Source organism: Cyrtonyx montezumae, unplaced genomic scaffold (genome assembly GCF_038088225.1).
Source record: "Cyrtonyx montezumae isolate F1298 unplaced genomic scaffold, pur_monq_1.0 scaffold_3, whole genome shotgun sequence".
Taxonomy (NCBI): Eukaryota; Metazoa; Chordata; class Aves; order Galliformes; family Odontophoridae; genus Cyrtonyx; species Cyrtonyx montezumae.
Genome location: NW_027072034.1, coordinates 33915847 through 33934732, shown reverse-complemented (window position 1 = coordinate 33934732; position 18886 = coordinate 33915847). Strand labels below are relative to the sequence as shown.

At 40.3% G+C, this 18886-nt stretch overlaps 1 protein-coding gene across 1 annotated transcript in view; it reads right to left on the bottom strand.

Moving 5' to 3' along the window:
- The window catches only part of AFF3 (ALF transcription elongation factor 3), a 317423-nt gene that overhangs the window by 152163 nt on the left and 146374 nt on the right, over positions 1-18886 (bottom strand). Inside the window, 1 exon segment of the mRNA XM_065741179.1 lies at positions 18316-18360. Coding sequence (XP_065597251.1) covers positions 18316-18360 — 45 coding nt within the window.

Below are 18886 nucleotides of genomic sequence, written 5' to 3'. Positions count from 1 at the left end.
TTTGCCACAGAGCATGTGTGATGACTGATTTTCTAAAAACAGGCAGAATTCTTTAGCATATGGAAAAATCATGTTATTATTAATACATTCCCACATGACTCTACATTTCAATTCCCTTAATTATTTAGTCATTGCTGATTATGTCTTTTCACAATTCATTATCCCATTTCCTGCAACGTGGGCATTTTATTCATTAAGTGTCAAAATGAAGGGCCTGACCTCCAGGAAGATAATCAGGAAATAAGTGGCAGATATAAAAGGTCTGGGTTTCCCTTAAGTGCTCACTTATTTCAGTAGCTGTGCCATGTTTTTAGTAAGCGGTGACAGAAACTAACTGTTGTTGATAATCCCAGAAACACACACAACTGCCAATCTGCACGAGCACTGTTTCTCCAAATGTGTGCTGCCTGGCATCAGCTGATTGCTTCTGCTGTGAAGTGGCAAGAATAGGACAGCATGACGGCGAAGTGATATCGCTTATTATGTAATGATGCCTAACAGCACAGCCCTTGAAATATTTATTGGAGAGAGCTAGAAGTGCAGAGAGGCCAGTCAGTGCTCTGCTGCTCACAGTGATCTCAGTGTCCACCCAGAAGTTTTCTTCTGTGTCCCTCCCACTGTGCTGACTTTGCTGACACTGAAGCAGTGGGCAGCACGGGTGGGAAAGGAGCACACAGAACTGCCTGCTGAGGATAAGCAGGGAAGGAGAAAGCAGGACTCTCTTTAGGCAAGAAGCAGAAATGGCTTCCAGTTGCACCAGGAGAGGTTTGGATGGGATATCAGGAGGAATTTCTTCATGCAAAGTGTGGTCAAGTGCTGGAACACGCTGCCCAGGGAGGTGCTGGAATCACCATCCCTGGAGGACATGTGGATGTGACACTAAGGGACATGGTTTAGTGATGGGTCTCCAAAGTGTTACAATGATGGTTGGACCTGAGGAGCTTCTCCAACCATCTAAATGATTCCTTAATTCTATGAACAGGTTGACCAAAAAACTGATGGGATTTTAGCCTCCACATTTGCCCCTCCTGGACAACATGAGCTCACAGATGTCCTATGAAGTGCCAGGGCTCACCTTGAGCTGCTCTGTCCTGTAAATGAATGTTGCACCCTCTCAACAAGGCTGCATTTTCCACATGGTGGATGACCTGATGCATGGAAAAGAGAGCTCCAGAAATGCTTGTGAAGATAGGAACGGTTCTACCTTCCACAGCAAACTTGAAAGCAGCCCAGTGATTAGCACCTGGACCTACAGATGGACCAATGCTGATGAAGAAAGAGTCGGAATAGTCCCTAGCCCAGGAGAAGGGACTTCACATGCCCTCATCAACCTAAGATGGCTCCTGCAGATCATCAGACTGCGCTGAATTTTTGGAGGGCATGGTACACTCTCTCCTGTAGAAGCTGAACCTCTGTCAACACAGAAAAGCACAAGCTGGAGGCCAAGAAGGCACAACAGGTCATATTTCCAACTTGATGGTTAGACCATAGACCTGGAGAGACATCCCTAGGATTTTGGGCCAGGTGTTGTATTTCAGGCTGTCAGTAGATTAAAAATGGGTCCACACTGCACCCAGATACACAAACACGTGCCTCTGGACTTCCCCACGAGCTGAAGTTCAGCCACAGCTGTCTTAAAAACTGAATGATGATGGAAAAACATGAGGGGTAAGTATTGCTGCCTGGCTTCCCATGTTCGCTGCCGAGCTGACCCGGTTCAAATACCTGCCAAAGCTCTATAGACATATTTCAGATGTTAAAAGCCAGCAGTGTATCCTGTGAGGAGCAAGGGTGTTACATCAGCGCAATTCTCTCTCCCCTCTGCTATAGATTTTTGCCAAATCCCATAACAGCAAAAATATTACTGCATCAAAACCAAGTAATGATTATTCAGAATACACTCACACAGAGTAACAATTAAAATAAGAGTTTGAAGATTATTTAATTAATCTGAATAATTGCTAATAACATATGGTGACTGTGCAAAAATACAACTGAATGTAGTATTTATAATATATAATATGTATATATGTGTATCGTTATATGTGTGAGTGCATCGATATAGAATGCATACATCCTGTTTTATTTATGGGGATCCTGTCAGCAAAAATTAATTTGAAAAGCTTTAATAGACATTACATTAATATACAGTAGTTTCATAAATAGCCTCATAGCTAGACAAACACTTTGCCTAATGCCATTTCATTTCTGCCAGCTGCACGTGAGTTGCTTTTCATCTGGCACACACTTTGTTATACATTATTAAACAGCCAATCAGCTTGGCCTCAGAGTTAGCATCGTGCCCCCTGCTTATTTTTTAACAAATTTCCTCTTTTCTTTTGTACCAAAGTGATTAATCATTGCAGCTAACAGCGCACTGTTTATGATCTGAGTCAGTGAGTTCAGACCATCTTAATCTCCTGTTAGGCAGGTTTTAATATGCTGGGAATTTACTTGCAAGCTTTTATTTATAGCACAGTATGCTCTCAATTTCATGTAATAACCAAAACAAAACCTGCAAATAGCACTTGATTTCTGCTCTTAATGCTTCTGACGAACTTCTATGGAAGAGAAAAGCACAACCAAAACATGAAACAGAAACTAAAAAGGCAGCATGATAAATGCTTATTTTTCAAAACTGTCTAGGTTTTTATCCAGTTGTCTAGAGATAACCTGTTGCCTTCCAATTTCTTTCTGCAGTCAGATCATTTCTGGTCTGGGTTATTTTGTACCCTCTGGTTGTCTGCAACAGTGCTTTAGATGACTGGCTTATTAAAGTGTGCCCCTCTGGGGCTTCTAACGTCCTTATTTGCAGCATCCTTATTTGCAGCATGGTTGGCAGAGAAACAGCTTTGATTTTTCTGTTAATATTACAAATATTTCTAGCTAACTCTAAGATCTATGCTGAAATGGCTGACCTCTTTTCTCTGTCATAACAGCAGTTCAAAAGACTCTTTTATTAAGCCAAGTGCCTGACCATTATTGTTTTTTATTGTGCTGTAGTTTTGTATAATATTAAGGGAAATGATTTGAGGGAAAAGATAAAACACCAAATGGATTTAGTTATCAAAAACTTTATAGTGTTTCATCCTGCTTCAGGAGCATCCTTAAAGGATATTTTGGGAGGATTTTTATTCTTTTCTTGGCAAAAATTGCATACTCATTACAATGCCCTCCATCACTTGGGCAGTGTCAAGGACTACAGGCTGGAGATCTGAGTTTGCTTAAGCAAGTGCTGAGCAGGGCAGAGGCTGGGTAGCTCTAGAGGCTGATTAGGATGAAACAGGAATGAGGGTGCAGAGACAGGGCTGCTTTGCTGCTTTCCCAGGGCAGGGAGATGTGGGGTGGACACAGCCGAAAAGGCAGCACACAATGTTTCAGATTGGTGGTCAACGAAGTTAGGGAGCCAGCTCTGCAGGGCTTTGGGCAGTGACCCAACACGTGCCCATCACTGAGGTTCTTCTGGTTTTCCTGGGTGTAGAAGAAACAAGTAGGATCCAGGATCTTTCTCCCACTGGTCACTTTCACAGTAGCGTGTCTGCTTTTGGCTTTATTGCATGTATTTTAACTTGATATTTCTTCATCCTCACATTTTGTTCCTTTATCCTAAAGCCCCAATGAGCATTTTAGCATGACACCCAAGCTCGTCTATGATGGTGCTGCAGTTGGGATATCAGTGGTTCACTCTAATTTATGCTTTCTCATGTTCTTGAGCTTCTTTCAAAGGCAGAAGATCATTATAGACTCTAAACTTGTGTTCTCCAGTTTTCTTCTTCTAAGCATTGTCAACCAGATGACAATTGGAGTGCAATTGTGATTTTGTGGTACTATAACTTGTTTCTTTTTGTTGCTGTTGTTGAAAATTTTTCCCATTTACCTCTACACAACAAACAAGTTTTCATCCCTTTTAGCTTTAGTCATAAAAATGTTCATGTCCCATTTCAGTCAATTGACTGGAATCCCTCTGTAGTCAGTAGGGAGAGAGACATCTCCAGAGTACAATTTGTCCTATCCTTTCTCCCGTGACATGAGGAGATTAAATTAATAATGTAGATTAGATATCTATCATAAAATAACTACAACAAGGTGAGATAAATTTCATCTCCACTCATCACTTAACACTCATGTAGTAAAAAACATCTTATTTTAAATGCTCTCATTTGCTTTACGTTTCGGTGAACCTGTATAATTTAACATGTTGCACTTAGAACAAGGAACTTATTAGTGACTTCACTTTTAGAAATCTAATAGACATCTATCAACTTGTGTAGAGATAGCAAGATGAGTAATAAATGTTACAAGAACAGCTTTAGGCATTGCATATTAATAGCTGTGGCAGGATTGACTTGCAGCGGCTTGGTTCTATGATCAGCAACAAGATAATTAGTAAAATTATCCTGCAAATTCATTATCTTGATTCCTTCCACTTGTGCATTTTATTCATAACATGCCAAAATGAGGAGCTTTGCCTCCAGACAGACAATCAGAATATAAGTGTCAGACACAAACGGTCTGAACATTCTTTAAATATGCTTTTCTAACTGTGACCTTAAATATTCTCCATGATACTGAGGAATTTACAATTGTTATTGCAAACAGAAGAAACTCTAATTTTGAAGTTGTGCATTTTATATGTTTTCTCAAACTTTACCTCTATGTTGGGATAAATTACTTAAACATTAGATAGCTCTAGAGCAAATTGGTTAGTTTCTGGCATAGTCCAAATTCCCTAAAGTTTTGTGCATCACTCTCCACTTTCCTTGTCCTCCCACCATCCAGATATGAGAGGCAGCTGAACTATATTGTGACTCTCTTCAACCCATGTATCTAAAGTTTTTTGGTTTTTTTGAGCTAAAACTACAGTGCAGGAAACTTGCACGTACTGATGCACACAAGGCCACTATCTGCTCAGAAGGAATGCAGAGTTCAGCATCAATGAGCGTTTCACCAACCCTTTCTATGTCTGTTTTGCAAGGAGTGCTGAAGCTGGATTCCTGAACATTGAACTCTGGAGTCAGTGAGCTAGAGTAGGCGGCACCATGAAGGTGATTCATGGCAGGAGCCAAACTTGTTGCACACCAGAGACATAGCACAGTACTTGGCTGGAATGACCCTGCAGCCATCTGGTTACAAAAACAGCCACAGAGCGGACGTGAGATGGATAGGAATGGCTGGAGTGGATAGGTGTATAACCAGCTACACTTTTACCTCTGCTGGCTTCAGCATTTAATTGCCCTTATCTTTGCCTCACAGATTGCTCCATTTTCATATAGTTAACACACTTCCAATTGTACGATTCTTAAAATGCTTTTATCCTGGGACACAAGCCCCATAAAAATGCATTTCCCAAGACAGCAGTGCTTAAAAATCCTTGCTTTGTTTTTCAAAGACTCCTAAGTTTTTACTTGGAAGACATGATTTTATCATTACTGTAGGAAAACTCATACTCAGGATGACAAATGGCCTTAAAAATTTAGTAAGAGTGGTTTTGTGGAAAAGTTGAGGACATTCACATGGTATATAGTTATTGTTAGGTACTTCTCACTCACCCCAAAACCTGCAAAGCTCCTAGAATGTCTGCATTGATAATCCTATGGCACATGGCCAAAATAAAGGTCCTACTGGTTTTTGAACAGACAGTACAAGATGAGTCATGCACCAGCCCGTTTTTGTGTGTGTTAAGCTTGCCAGTACTTGCATACTCTGTTTAGCTGGCATGGCTTTTGCAATGCCATATGACTTCTGAATTAGCTTTTGCCAAGTGAAACGTGTTAAGAAGGGACATTCTCAAGCTCAGCTCACAGCCTTGCGTGTCTGCAAAGCTGCTGCAGTGAGAAATGATGCTGGGGACTATGTTACAGTGCTGGGGTGGGCTTGCCCCTTCCCCAGCATCATGGGTGCAAGTGATAACACACCAGAACCAAAGACTGTGTTGTGTTTTAGCTCAGAACTCCCTCTCCCTGTCCATCCAATCCATGTGCTTTCCACTGACCAAAAGGCCCAGAGGAAGGGGTAAAAATGGAGATTCCTACTGAACTATTTTAAATCAAAGCTCACTGAAATTACCCCAAAAAGAAAAAATAAAGAAAAAAAAGAAGAAAGGAAAAAAAGTCAATGAAAGCTTAAATGACAAAATACAGAAAGGTATACGCACCATGGAAACAATAACTGATACTGAAAATCCTTTACAGAAGGGACCGTTTGATGATTTGAGGAATCTGCCTATGTATAATTTATGAATTCCTTATGTCTGTTTTTTACTGTGTAATGCTTTATACTCTGGGTACTTTGAAGGCAAGGAAAAGAATTTAATGCCTGTGCACGAACAGGTTAATAGCTAAATACTATCAGCACCTGTACAGATTTTACTCAAGGAAAGGAAAAGGTTAAGGGCCTTTTTATTTTTTCCCCCGCCCCTCCATGGTGGGCTAGAATTAGACAATGGGAAATCTCAGACAAGAGGAGAAAAATATCAGATAGTAATCCCAAGTCTTAAAAAAGAGCACAGAGCCTAAGTGACTCTGGTGAGCCCCCAGGGAACCAGAGACAAAGGCAGCTTGTTTGGGAGGAGATAGCCTGGGGGCAGCTCTCTTAGGAGGAGAGACACCAGGCAGGATGAAAGGGGCTGCTATCCAGAAGAGCAGGAGAAGGAGAGTCAGCTCAGCCTGGAAGATGGGGTGGAAATGTCATGTATGGAGTAAGGGAGCTGAGGAGTGGCAGCAAAAATCAATGAGAAAATTTAGGCAAGGTAAAGTGTACACTTCTGTTGCTTTGTTAGAGATGTACACCATTTCTCTAGCTAAAAGGGTAAAAAAACCCAGAACCCACCAAATTATTGTTTTGGAACAACTGCAGAATTTGCATGTCTGCCTGCAACAGTGGTAACACACTGCAGAAAATCATAGAATCATAGAATCGTTAAGGTTGGAAAATACTTCTAAGACCATCAAAAGTCCAACCCACAGCCCATCATCACTATATGCGCTAACCATGTCAGAAATGTGAAGTACACAACAAATGTTGGTGGACTCCTCTGGCTAAAGGAAGCTTGCCTATGCATTGGCCCTAGCAGGCCCAATCACAGCAGGTTGAAGACTGTCTATCCACTTAGGAAAGGTCTAAAGAGCCTGGAAATGGAACTCATGTCTCTTTTCCCAGAAAAAAATCTTCAAGTCTCCTCTTTTTTTGCATTATGAGACTGCTGCACCTTTCAGCTTCAGCATCAGATGAACAAGAGAGGGAACTAGCTGCCACGGCAGCAACTATATTTAGCAGTCTATTCTGCTATTGATGCATATATACCTGGCTCCTGTTGACTATAATGAGAATTACACTGACAAACCACAAGGAGAAAAGACCTTTTAGGATTCAGTTTGTACTGACAAAATGTCTAAGGAAAATTACCCTCTTTTGGACCGTACTAAATTATTCCAGCTTTTCATTAATACTCATTACATTTCTAATAAGCTAGCATTTTTAGAAAAAAAAAATAGTTTTCACTGACAGAAAAAAGCCATTCAGATAAATGAAGAAAATGTTTACTCAACTTAGTAGGAGTAATTTTCTTTTTTGGTATTCAATTCAGCATCAGGATTTGAAGTCCACAAAGGTTGGACCAGAGTTTTTTAATAGGATCCTTCACATTTACACTGGCATATGTTGAAAACTTGGGGTTATAATGAACCATTACATATGCATATGTGCAATGCTAGGAAAATTAATAATGTCTTGAATGTGTTCGATATTTGTTCAGCATTCATGAGTAAATAGCAAATAACTTGACAAAATTCATGAGAAAAAGCATGTGTAAAACCCACATAGCTGGAAATAAACTTTTTTACTGCATGATGCCCACTTTCTCTCCCACCAAGTTATTGTCATTGCTGTGAACAACTTCTTTTCCCCACAGGCAGAGGCTTAGAAGTTCTATATAAAATTACATGTTTTTCAACTGAAGTTTGTATTGAAGCCTTTTTAGGTCCCAGTTATTTTAAGCATAGTCAATGTTATTGTAAAATATATGTATTTACAATTAAATTAATTCACAGGCAAAAATGAACCTTCTAGAAAATATAAAAAATGTGATGGTTTATGACCATCTTCACTTTAACCCATGCAATGGTACTGTCTGGAGGATGGAATTTAGAATTCCATTATTTAAGTCTATATCAATAATTTGTTGGTGAAAATAATTTGATCTTTTGCAAGTACCTCAGTTTTGAAGCATACCTGACAGCATTTTACTTCATAATCTACCATGTCCGAAGTAATTCTATAAATGACAAATCTCGACTAAACATAATAAATGGCATTTAGCACTAATTGTAAAGGACAGATACTATGGAATATTTTTTGGTCAAAATATGATTAGTAATCAGTCCTTCTTAAGACATTCTATTAACTTGGAGCACATTGAATCATGCAGGCCAATGATTGTGTACATTCTTCCCTTTCCTTCAAAAGCAGTTGTTACTTTTCATTTTCAAACACAACACAACAACTAAATACAGTAAGCTACAATGGCAAAAAGATGTCAAAATATATGGAATTAAAAGATTTCCAGTTGCAACTTTTGCAATGCAGCTAGCACTGTATTCTCCAAGGCCTTTGAGATTTTGTACAAGGCTGAAGGAAGCCCAGCACATAGCACAGAAAAGCTAGACCACGGCCACCCTAATGCACTGAGGGACCACAAACCCAAACACTGACCCACAATTGCCTGTATCATTACATTATTCACATCAGAATGGTTTAGACCTTGGCTAAGTCTTGCAGACAAAATCCATGCATGCCCAGGGGCCATTCCCCACAGGCAGAACTCTACTTTGTGGCTGTAAGAGAGTTCAGCATTTTGGACACGAGCCATGCTATGCTGACTGGCCTCAGGGCAAGAGAACAGTTATTAGTCCATTTTATTTATTAGTACAGACGTTGCTATGGAATATTCTTGAAAGTGATTTAATTTCCTTTTAGCAGGCTCCTCTTTTCTCCCACAGTTTCCTTAATTGGTCTTTCTGCCAAGTGAAGCTAACTTTTAACTCGTGTGTTACTTCTAAATATGATTAAACAAGATTAATAAGAGAATATTTGTCTCAACCTCCCTCAGACATAAACAAAGAGCTCACACTTCCTGGGTAAAACAAAAATGGGGACACACAGTGGGTGAGTTCCCACCGACCAGTTGTGGAAAATCAGACACCACACAGAAATTTAGAAATTTTTGTGATGTAAGAGCCATCCATAGGGCTGTCACCCTCAGGGCTCAATGTCTGCTGGGTAAATCAGGGCTGAATGATAAGCGTACCATATAACAGCATCTTGTTGCATTGCTCTAGTGATTCAGCTTTCTTAATACACAATTTAATAAAAAAACAAACAAACAAACACAACAGAACAAGCGCTTTTCAAATTATTTATAAATTGTATAGAGGAAAATATACATTGCAGATGAAAGACTCCGCCACCACAAGGTTTACTGGAGGATGCCTTAATCTCAAGTCATGTCTCTTTTGTGGTCTCACTTCATCTGAGTAAATCTTACCAAAGAGATAGAAAGAAGGCTGCTTTCTAAAGCTGACAGCTGAAGACACCAAACCCCTGGCTCATAGCAGTGTGAGTATGTATGATTATCCAAATTTTTAGGACAGATAGTGCACATCCTTTCTGGTATTAATATGCATAATTCTGTTTGCCTCCAAGGAACTGTGGCATGGATAGACAAAAAGAGGACCTCTTTGGCCCTTTGCCATTAATAACAAGGAATCATTTATCTTTATTTGAACAAGATAGTGATGGTGCCTCTTTTCCAGCTTTGTGAAGCACTCTAAACAGAGGGAAAAATTATTCAGTATTTTACTGTATTATTTTGGTACAGCAGAGAGCTGGATAGTTCATCCTGGATTCTCTCTCACCTTGTCAAATAACAGGGTGTACATGCTCACTACAAAACAGCAATTTGGAAAATTAATTCCACCACATTAGCATGGTAGCATTTCACCAACTCTTTTAAAACAGCCTGCCTCTTCCTAATACAAATCCATCACACATCAGCTACTTCTGCTCTAAAACGAATGTGAGTTTCTTTCCTCCTATTCAGTTCAAAACAGGATGTATTTTGCTGTACTTGAACATGTCAGTACCTCAGTACGCGACTGGCTCATGTCATTGAAAGTGCTTTGCTCCCCATCAGGACCCAGGAGACTGAAGCAGAGGTTACCTCTGAGTGGGATTTATTCTAAGTCTTCTTTTCATCATAAGGGTTTCTAATTTGATCTCCTATTTCCACTAAACTATTTATGTATTTTTTTTTGCCTTTTTAAAGGGGTATTTTTCATTGACACTGAGATTCATTATGTTCAAGGTTTCAATAAGCAGCGTGCAGCAGACTATGCATAACAGCATGTACTACAGACCTCAAAGTGCTTTGACACACCATTTCCAGCAACAACAGTGACAGCAGCAAAAATCCAAGTGTGGCAATTCAGGGGGTCTGCTGATTTACAACTAATTAACAGCTGGCTGATGTTATCACTGTTAGTATTATACTTCATAGACATTCTACACAGTACTCTGTACCTGAGACTACATGCTAATGGCCAGGAGAGAAACATTTACAAATCTGGATTTGATTAGTGGGCTACAAATGTTCACTGACAACTGAAACACATGACAGAGGTAGTGGCACTGAGGGACATGGTTAGTGGGCATGGTGGTGATGAGCCGACAATTGGACAAGATGATCTTAGTGGTCTTTTCCAGCCTTTATGATTCTATGAACATGGGCAAAAAAAGGATGTGACATGCATGGTGCCCAAACAAGGAGCACTTTCAACTCAGATATGATGGTGGTATCTAACAGGTCACCTGGAGAGATACTCAGATGATCTGAGAAAGCCAGCATGGTGCCACCTAGAAGGGACAAAAGCTATGAAAAGTGAGAAGTATCCCCACAGCCTTTTGTATAGACAAGGAGGTGATAAAGAGAAAGGCAGTAGAGGACAGACAAAGAAAGGCCAAGGCACCAGAAGCAGATGGTGTACCCTGAAAACTGCCAAGTTGTGATGAGTCAGGTGATGACAGCGTACAAAGGTATGCATATTCTGCAGTCACTGCAGTTTATGTGAACAAAGCAAAAATATCTCTATGTAGCTCTGGTATGGTTGTTAATTTTGCTATAGCAAGACAAGGTACTATATGAACTGCAAATTCTCACTGAAAAGCTGGATAGGCTCCAAGAAGAGTGCCTGATGAAGTTCCACAGTGCTGTTATCCATATCGCCAGTGGTACCTACCTGGCTGGCTGAGGGAAAGCTGATATAGAGAAATCACACACAGTCACAGAATTTCAGGGAATGGAAGGGACCTTGAGAGATCATCAAGTTCAATTCCCCTGCTAAAGCAAGTTTCCTACAGTAGGTTCCACAGGTAGGCGTCCAAATGGACCCTTAATATCTCCAGGAAGGAGACTCCCACAACCCCTCTGGGCAACCTTTTCCAGAGCTCTGTCAACCTTACCATAAAGAAGTTCTTTCACGTTAGTATGGAACTTCCTGTGTTCAAGTAACAGGCCTTGTTCTATTGCTACTCACCTCCAAGAAGAGCCTGGACTCACCTATTTGTTCCCCACCTCCCTTTACATATCTATGAACATTTTTCAGATCCCTAGCTGCTGTAGAAAAGAATCATAGAATCATTTGAGTTGAAAGGGACCTCTACAGCTAGACCAAGTTGAACAGTGCCCAACCCAGTGGGTTGCTGAATGTCTCCAGGGATGGGGCAGCCAACACCTCTATGGGCAAAAGGTACTACACAACAGAGGTGGATGTTATGGTGCCCTAAGAAGAGCAACATTAAGAGGTGAGTACTGGGGATTGAGTCAGTTGACTTATGGCTTAATATTTCTGGGTTATAGTGTCTTGGGTGAAATGATAAAATATGACAGTGCACCCAATGCTTTTCCATTTTTTTGAGCAAAAAATACAAGAAGAATGAATGACAATGAAGAGATGCAATGAATAGTATATTTCAGTCAAAATAGTGCCTGATTTGCTCTGAAGGCAAAGCAGCGTTATGAAAGTTCTGGAAGATTACAATGAAAATAAATGATATTTTATTCCTCTGATACATTTTTAATACAATTCTATTACTTCAGAGTACTTTTGTACTCTATAAGACTGAACAAGAAAGACAGTGTCAGCAAACTGGGGCTTCTTTTGGGTTTTCTAACCTTCCCTCTCCAACATCTGCAATTGCTGCATTCCCCCTGCAAGTTCTCCAGGGGATTCCCCTGGGCTCAGTCACAAAAGTCAATCTGAATTTCCTCATTAAGGTGCTGAGCTGAGAGGAACCTCCTCATCCTCCTTCCTGACTGCCACAGACTGCTCTGCTCACAGAGGTGGCTCTTGATCTGCATGCCCATACTTGCGCAGAGCAGTAAAGTGGGTCTCATTCCACCTGTAGGCTTTTCTCTCCACTTTGGAAAGCAAGACGAGTGGCTAGAAATATATGGCTGATTACCATATTTGTGTTCTGTAATTCTTCACATGTCTGACTCCACCAGGAGCTTAACTGAAGCCAGTGGGATCTTACAGTCATTAACATTTACAAGGCAGCAGTTCACAGTTGTTGAACTAACAACCTACCCCTAAGAAACTGATTTTTCTCCCCTCTAAGTATTGACACGTGCTCTGCTGACTGTGATGCTTATTCTCAGTGACAGCGTGTTTGGTAGGAATTCGTGTTTTCACAGGATTTGTCTTGCGCAGACAGTTTCTAATTTACCTCTGCTCTTGTTTTAATTCAATCAGCTGATGGAGTGCAGCTGATCTCACAGCACATATGGCTGTTCAGGTTGGAAAAAACCCTGAATACTTGATGGGTTGATCCTTAATGCTTTCTGCCAAAGAATTAGCAAGCCTGTTAATGAGCCAAGGGATCCCAAGTGGGAAAGGGGAAAAATACAGAATTAGATGCTGTTTTCATTCTTTTTTTTTTTTACATTGCTCAAATGAAGATTGCTGTGTTTTACGTACGCTGACTGGTTTTACAATGTAGAGAAATTCAAGTGCATCCATCACACTTAAAAGGATCTGTTTTCATAAGTGGATGTTCTGTGGCCACAGTGAGTCACAAACTATTTGCAAGGTCACCCAAGGTCATTCACCCTGCCCAGGAGGCTTGGGCACCCTCACTGGTGTGTCTGCAGCTGCAGTCCCAGTCCTTTCATTGTGTTCCCCACTTATTTTTATACCTTTCCTGAGGAAACCTTACCTGTCCTCCACCTCACACACCACCCTGCCTCCCCACCATCTCAAAGGAGGTCAATTCTTCTGTGCTGACAGGCTGAGTCTGCTTTCCCACCGGCCCATTGCACAGTGCTTCTGTTGCTCTCTTCCATCAGCTTCCTCCCATCACTATATCCTGCAGCCACATGGTATTTGCAGTCCAAGTGCTTGACACTATGTACACCTCTCTCCAATTCAGTGACACCTCTCACGTCAACCCAAAAAACAAAGGGAATTCAAAAGGACCATCTTTAATAATTAAGAGTTCAGATTGCCTGTCGGTTTCTTTTCACTGCAGCGCTAGGAAATAACAGCTAAAGCTATAAGAGCAGCCAGATCAATCTCAAACCACTTATCTTACAAATCCTGAATTGCCTACATCCAGCACTCAACCTTTCTCCTTAAATCCATTGCAAATACACTCAGAGTGTATCAGATATTAGTTGCAACAGTTAACTTAGTGGAGTGGCAGAACTTCTTCTGCTCCCATTTTTTGCATGTACTACAACAAATTAAATATTTACTCCAAATCCCGCCAGTAATGACAGAATATACAGTTACACACATACAAGCAAATAGAAATCAGCTAAAATTATGAAGCTCAGTTAGCAAGCCTGTGTTTCAGGAGAGGCAGGGAATAGATCAGCTTTGGAGATATTTCAGTAATTCAGGCAGCAACTGATCATAGCAGTGTGGAATTAAGGATATCTGAAGAGTTTTAACTTCTATTTTCTGCCTCAAACTTTTCTAGCACGTCCTCCATCTACAATGCGAAAGCTTAAAAGGAATTACTTTTTATAGCTACACTCAAATAAAGCATCTTTTCTCTCTCAATTTGATATTACATCTGCAACTTGGTCTTACTACATAGAATCATAGAATGATTAAGGTTGGAGAAGAGCTCTCAGATCATCCAGTCCAACCACCAGCCCGCCCCCACCATGCTCACTGACCATGTCCTTCAGTGCACACAGATCTTGAATGCCTCCATGGATGGTGACTCCACCACCTCCCTGGACAGCCTGTGCCAATGCCTCACTGCTCTTTCAGAAAAGAAATTTTTCCTAATACCTAACTGAACCTCCCCTGGGGCAACTTCAGGCCATTCCCTCTTATTCTATCACTGTTACATGGAAGAAGAGGCCAGCACCACCTTGACACAACCTACTTTCAGGTCATTATAGAGAGACGTAAGGTCTCCCCCGAGTCTCCTCTTCTCAAGACATAACAATTTAAGCTATTTATACTGAAGACTCTCCTTATAAGTTTCTCTATCCTTGACATGTGTGCCTGCAGCTGTACAGAGAAGTCACTACACTTTGAAGAAGCTGCTATGAATTAGTGCATGGCATTAGATTAGGTACAGGATTCCTGCAGAGATTATAAACTCAGCAGGAGTCCTTACAGCAGCTCCAATCTCAACAGGGTTACTGTGTTGTTAATCAACCTCCTTCAGGACTCGAAGCAGTTCTGCGCTTCAGTTCTTGGGGGCTTTGCTTGGAAGCTGCAGTTCTGCGTAGAATGATCTGTCAGTTTACAAAGTCTACAGAGCTTTGATACACTCAGTAAAACACATCAAAAAAGGCTTGACTTAAGCTGTGGCACCCTGTGTTACACATAGACTGCACAAAACATATACAACCTTCTTGACATGGTTGGTGCAAAATAAGATTTAGAGATTTTCAAGCTATGCCTAAAATGATTTGGAAGCTCAGGCCCAGATGTTAGCTCTGGTCAGGTTTTGAAACTTGCAGGTGATAGGATGCACAAACCAGCCCTCACCTCCTCCCACACAGTAGGGGGAACTGAACACGGGGAAGAAGTCAGAGTAGGTGTTGGGCACACTTTCTATCACCCTTCATCTTGACAGGCAAATGAGGACATATGGCTTACCATGAAGTGTCTGTTCTATGCAAGAGCCACAGCATGGCCTGGGCAGGGGGGACACTGTCTAGGAAGAGAGGCTGCTTTCTGCTTCATCTTGTGGAAGAGACAGTTATGATGGTATTAAATTTGTAAACAACTTCTTCCTTTCGCTGATGTTATGTTAATTATGAAAGGGAGAGTGTCCCTTCCTGTTATAAACATGCTTATTTGTGATGTTTGAAGAGCTATCTTTTCTGAGGGGAATGGAAGGATTGCAGCTTTCTTGGATTTTTACAAAAAGACAAAAGAGAGCAGGTGGGTGTATCTGACCTGACTGGGTTGTACAGGGGACCTGTGAACAATGCTCTCAGAAATGTGGTCTGATTTTTGGCTGGTCCTGTGTGGACCCAGGACTTGGACTCAACGATTCTTACAGGCCCCTTCCGATTCAGGTTATTCTATGATTCTATGTGGGACAGAAATGTTTAAGCATGAAAAACAGGTATACACCTGACACCACCACTGTTTTTTCCACAGTCCTTGTGAAAAAGGAGGCTCTTAAGAGAGGATCTGAAGGTAGGTATGAAGGGAATTGGGAAAGTGTTTAATGCTCTTCCCAGATCTGACAGGAAACATGGAAGAAATTAATTAATGTAAAATTTAACACATTACTGAGTGCTCCAAGCTGGCATCACTGTGATAGCTAAGTGGTAGCTAATGTGTCAGCACTTGGGTAGACTCGAGGCCTTAGAATTGAAGACAAGTAACTCTGCTTGACATGATAGAGAAGGAGATGGAAGTGGTGAGATGCAAAGAAAAATGTAATATGGGCAAGATATCAAGCAAGGATTATGATCCACACAGCAGAATTAATGGATGTGGACAAGACTGCACCAAGAAAAGGATGTTACAGTAATCAAGTTTAATGAGAATTCAGACCAGAATTAGTCCTTTGTGAACAAAGAACTTCAGTTAGAAATGCTGTGGAGTATTAGTCTGCAGGATGTGAGGGAATTTCAAAGCGATACTCAGGTTACAAACATAGAGGATGGGCAGATTGGAGAGGTTATCCATGAAGACAGAGTGTGAGGACATAATATTAAGGGTGGAAATGGTGTACTCTCTACTTTCACGATGTTAATCCTCAGCAGACAGTGAGATACTGATGTTAAGAGTGGTTTTCAAGCTCTAAGTACTACTTAAACTGACCCCTACCTCCTGCCCTGTAAGGAGACAGTGTCTCAGCTTTGAAAGCCTCACGTGTCTCTTGGCATCCTTTAAAGACTTCTGAACACGAATCTGAAGAATGCTAAATCAGAAAGAAGTTGGTAAAGGTACAAGAAGCTGGGGGAACTAGCAGGACATGGGACATAGTGTTCTGCAGATCAACTTTGCAGTCCTTGGCAGGAGGAGATGTATCGTGCAGCTCCTCAGCCAGGTACCCTGGTAGGTACTTTTGTTCTTAGGCTGCATTCTCCAGGGAGAGACAGGATTGTAGCCAGCACTATGACCTATATGAAGTGAACAAGAGGTTTTGGGAAAGGTGCTTCTATTGAATTGATTCATTCAACTTTTAAGCAAAGTGAAATAATTTTTTAATAAATCCTGATGAGCAAAAGGGTCCTATCCATCCAAGGGTGTGTGGCACGTTTCATCATGAAGCTTCACAAAAATATTTATTGAGGAGGATTTACTGTGCCTGAGACAAAGAAGAGAGAAAGAAACTGTGTTCACCAGTTTGAAGATGTACCTTACAACTGAGGGCCATGTGGTGCATTCTGCACTATATGGGAACGTATGAGACTAGAGTCTTATATATCCATGTTCCTACAAATGGAAGAAACCACATTTTCTCCACTTTTGAACCACTTGAACAATTTGTATTTAAGGTAAAAAAATGACTTTTTTTGGCTGTTATTTTAAAAAGTCTATACATAAAAAATGGGTGAATGAGACTCACGTCACAATCTCAGTGCATCGTGAAAAAGCTCTCTTGAATTACACTATCCACTGCTAACTTGTAACAAAAGAATAGGGATTGAGTCTAAGACTTGTTGGATATGCAATTAAGTCCTACAACAGCCTACTTTGTAAACATTTGCTAAGTAAAAGCTCTGCCAGTGAAGTCATAAGCAATCCATCATAATCACCCTTCAATAAACTCTCTGTCCAGTTCAAGAATTAAAAGCTGCATTTAACATATTCATGGAGAATGGAGAAATGCCTTTAGAAACAACAGTCTTAATGCACTGCTAATCTCTGAACCAAATATTTATAGCTCTGTAGTTTATAAACAATCTGAAATATTCGGGTAGTGGATGTCCAAGAGGTGGATGCACACACAGTAATAGAGAGGTATTGCCATTCCATCCACCTGGATTGATGTTTTGCTATTATGTCTGAATTGTCAAATTATTCTATCAGTGTAGAAAGAGAATTGAAAAGAACAGGAATTAAAATACATGGAAATGGTTCACTGTTTATTAGTTTGTCTGCTTCAAAAAATAATCAATATCAAAGTTGATTCAAGCCGAGATCTGTCCAGATGTGTATTAATTTGGTCCATGAAAATAGACTAGAAATTACTAAGATAAAAGAAATAATAATGAAATATGAAAATAACTGCAGATTTTGCACATTGTCATTATATAATGGACATAATGGAGATAATGACATTACATAATGGATTCTAATTAAATCCAGGTGGAAAATGACCTTCCTAGACCTCCCTTCAAAATTAAGATTTTTGACAGTCATGATTAATGGAAACATGCACTTTGCATGGTTTGTAAACCTGAAACATCGTTGTACATTTCAGTTTATAATTTATCCCATTATCTGCTTCTGCATGCATGAAGGTCAGCTGTACTGGCACAAAGTAGCAGTGAAAGCCAGAGGCGCTGGAAGGTTGCTTACACACATTTTCAATCACAGAATCATAAAATCATAGAATCATCAAGGTTAGAAAAGACCTACAAGATCATCCAGTCCAACCGACAATTCTTTTATTTGGTAAATAATTTTGCCTATTTGTTCCTTAGAAAGATGACAATCAAAATGTAATATATTTAACAGCAGTAATTGCAATATTTTTGTTGTTCTCTTGCCTTTTTAAGTGAACAAAATGGTCCTAGAAGAAAGGGTTTTAATTTTTAAAAATTCCTACCCGCAATATTTCTTCAATGCAGCTGTTATCTCCTGTTCCACTGTCCTGTAAACAAAATGAAAGTACAGTTTGTTTGTGTTTTAAAAAGAAATAACAAATAGCAGGTTGAGGACACGGTTGTCACATGAAATATATTCAAAATTCTGTTACAGTTTCGAAATGAGGCCAAGTCTTTCCAGCCTCTGAATGCTGAACTGCTGAAAATTCTCAAATTATTCCCTGTCACCACCACAGGAAGACGCAATATTTGCAGTGTTTACATGTGATTGGCACATATTTGTATAAATGCATATGATTTTGTTTATGCCACTTTTGGGTGTGTTCCATGCAGTTTCAGATAGACTGCTTATAAATAAGCATAAGCAAAATGGTTATTGTCTGTACATAGATCCAATATGTGCATTTATTTATATAAAATAAATAACATCTGTCTGTATCCTCTGTGCAGAAAAGTTTCTGCAGTGACACTGCCTATGTGAAGTCTAACAGTACATAGGGTAGCTGTGATGCTGAGGGGAAAGCTGCAGGGGCAGCCACCCTGAGCACCAAACGGGCAGCAAAGTAGTTGTGA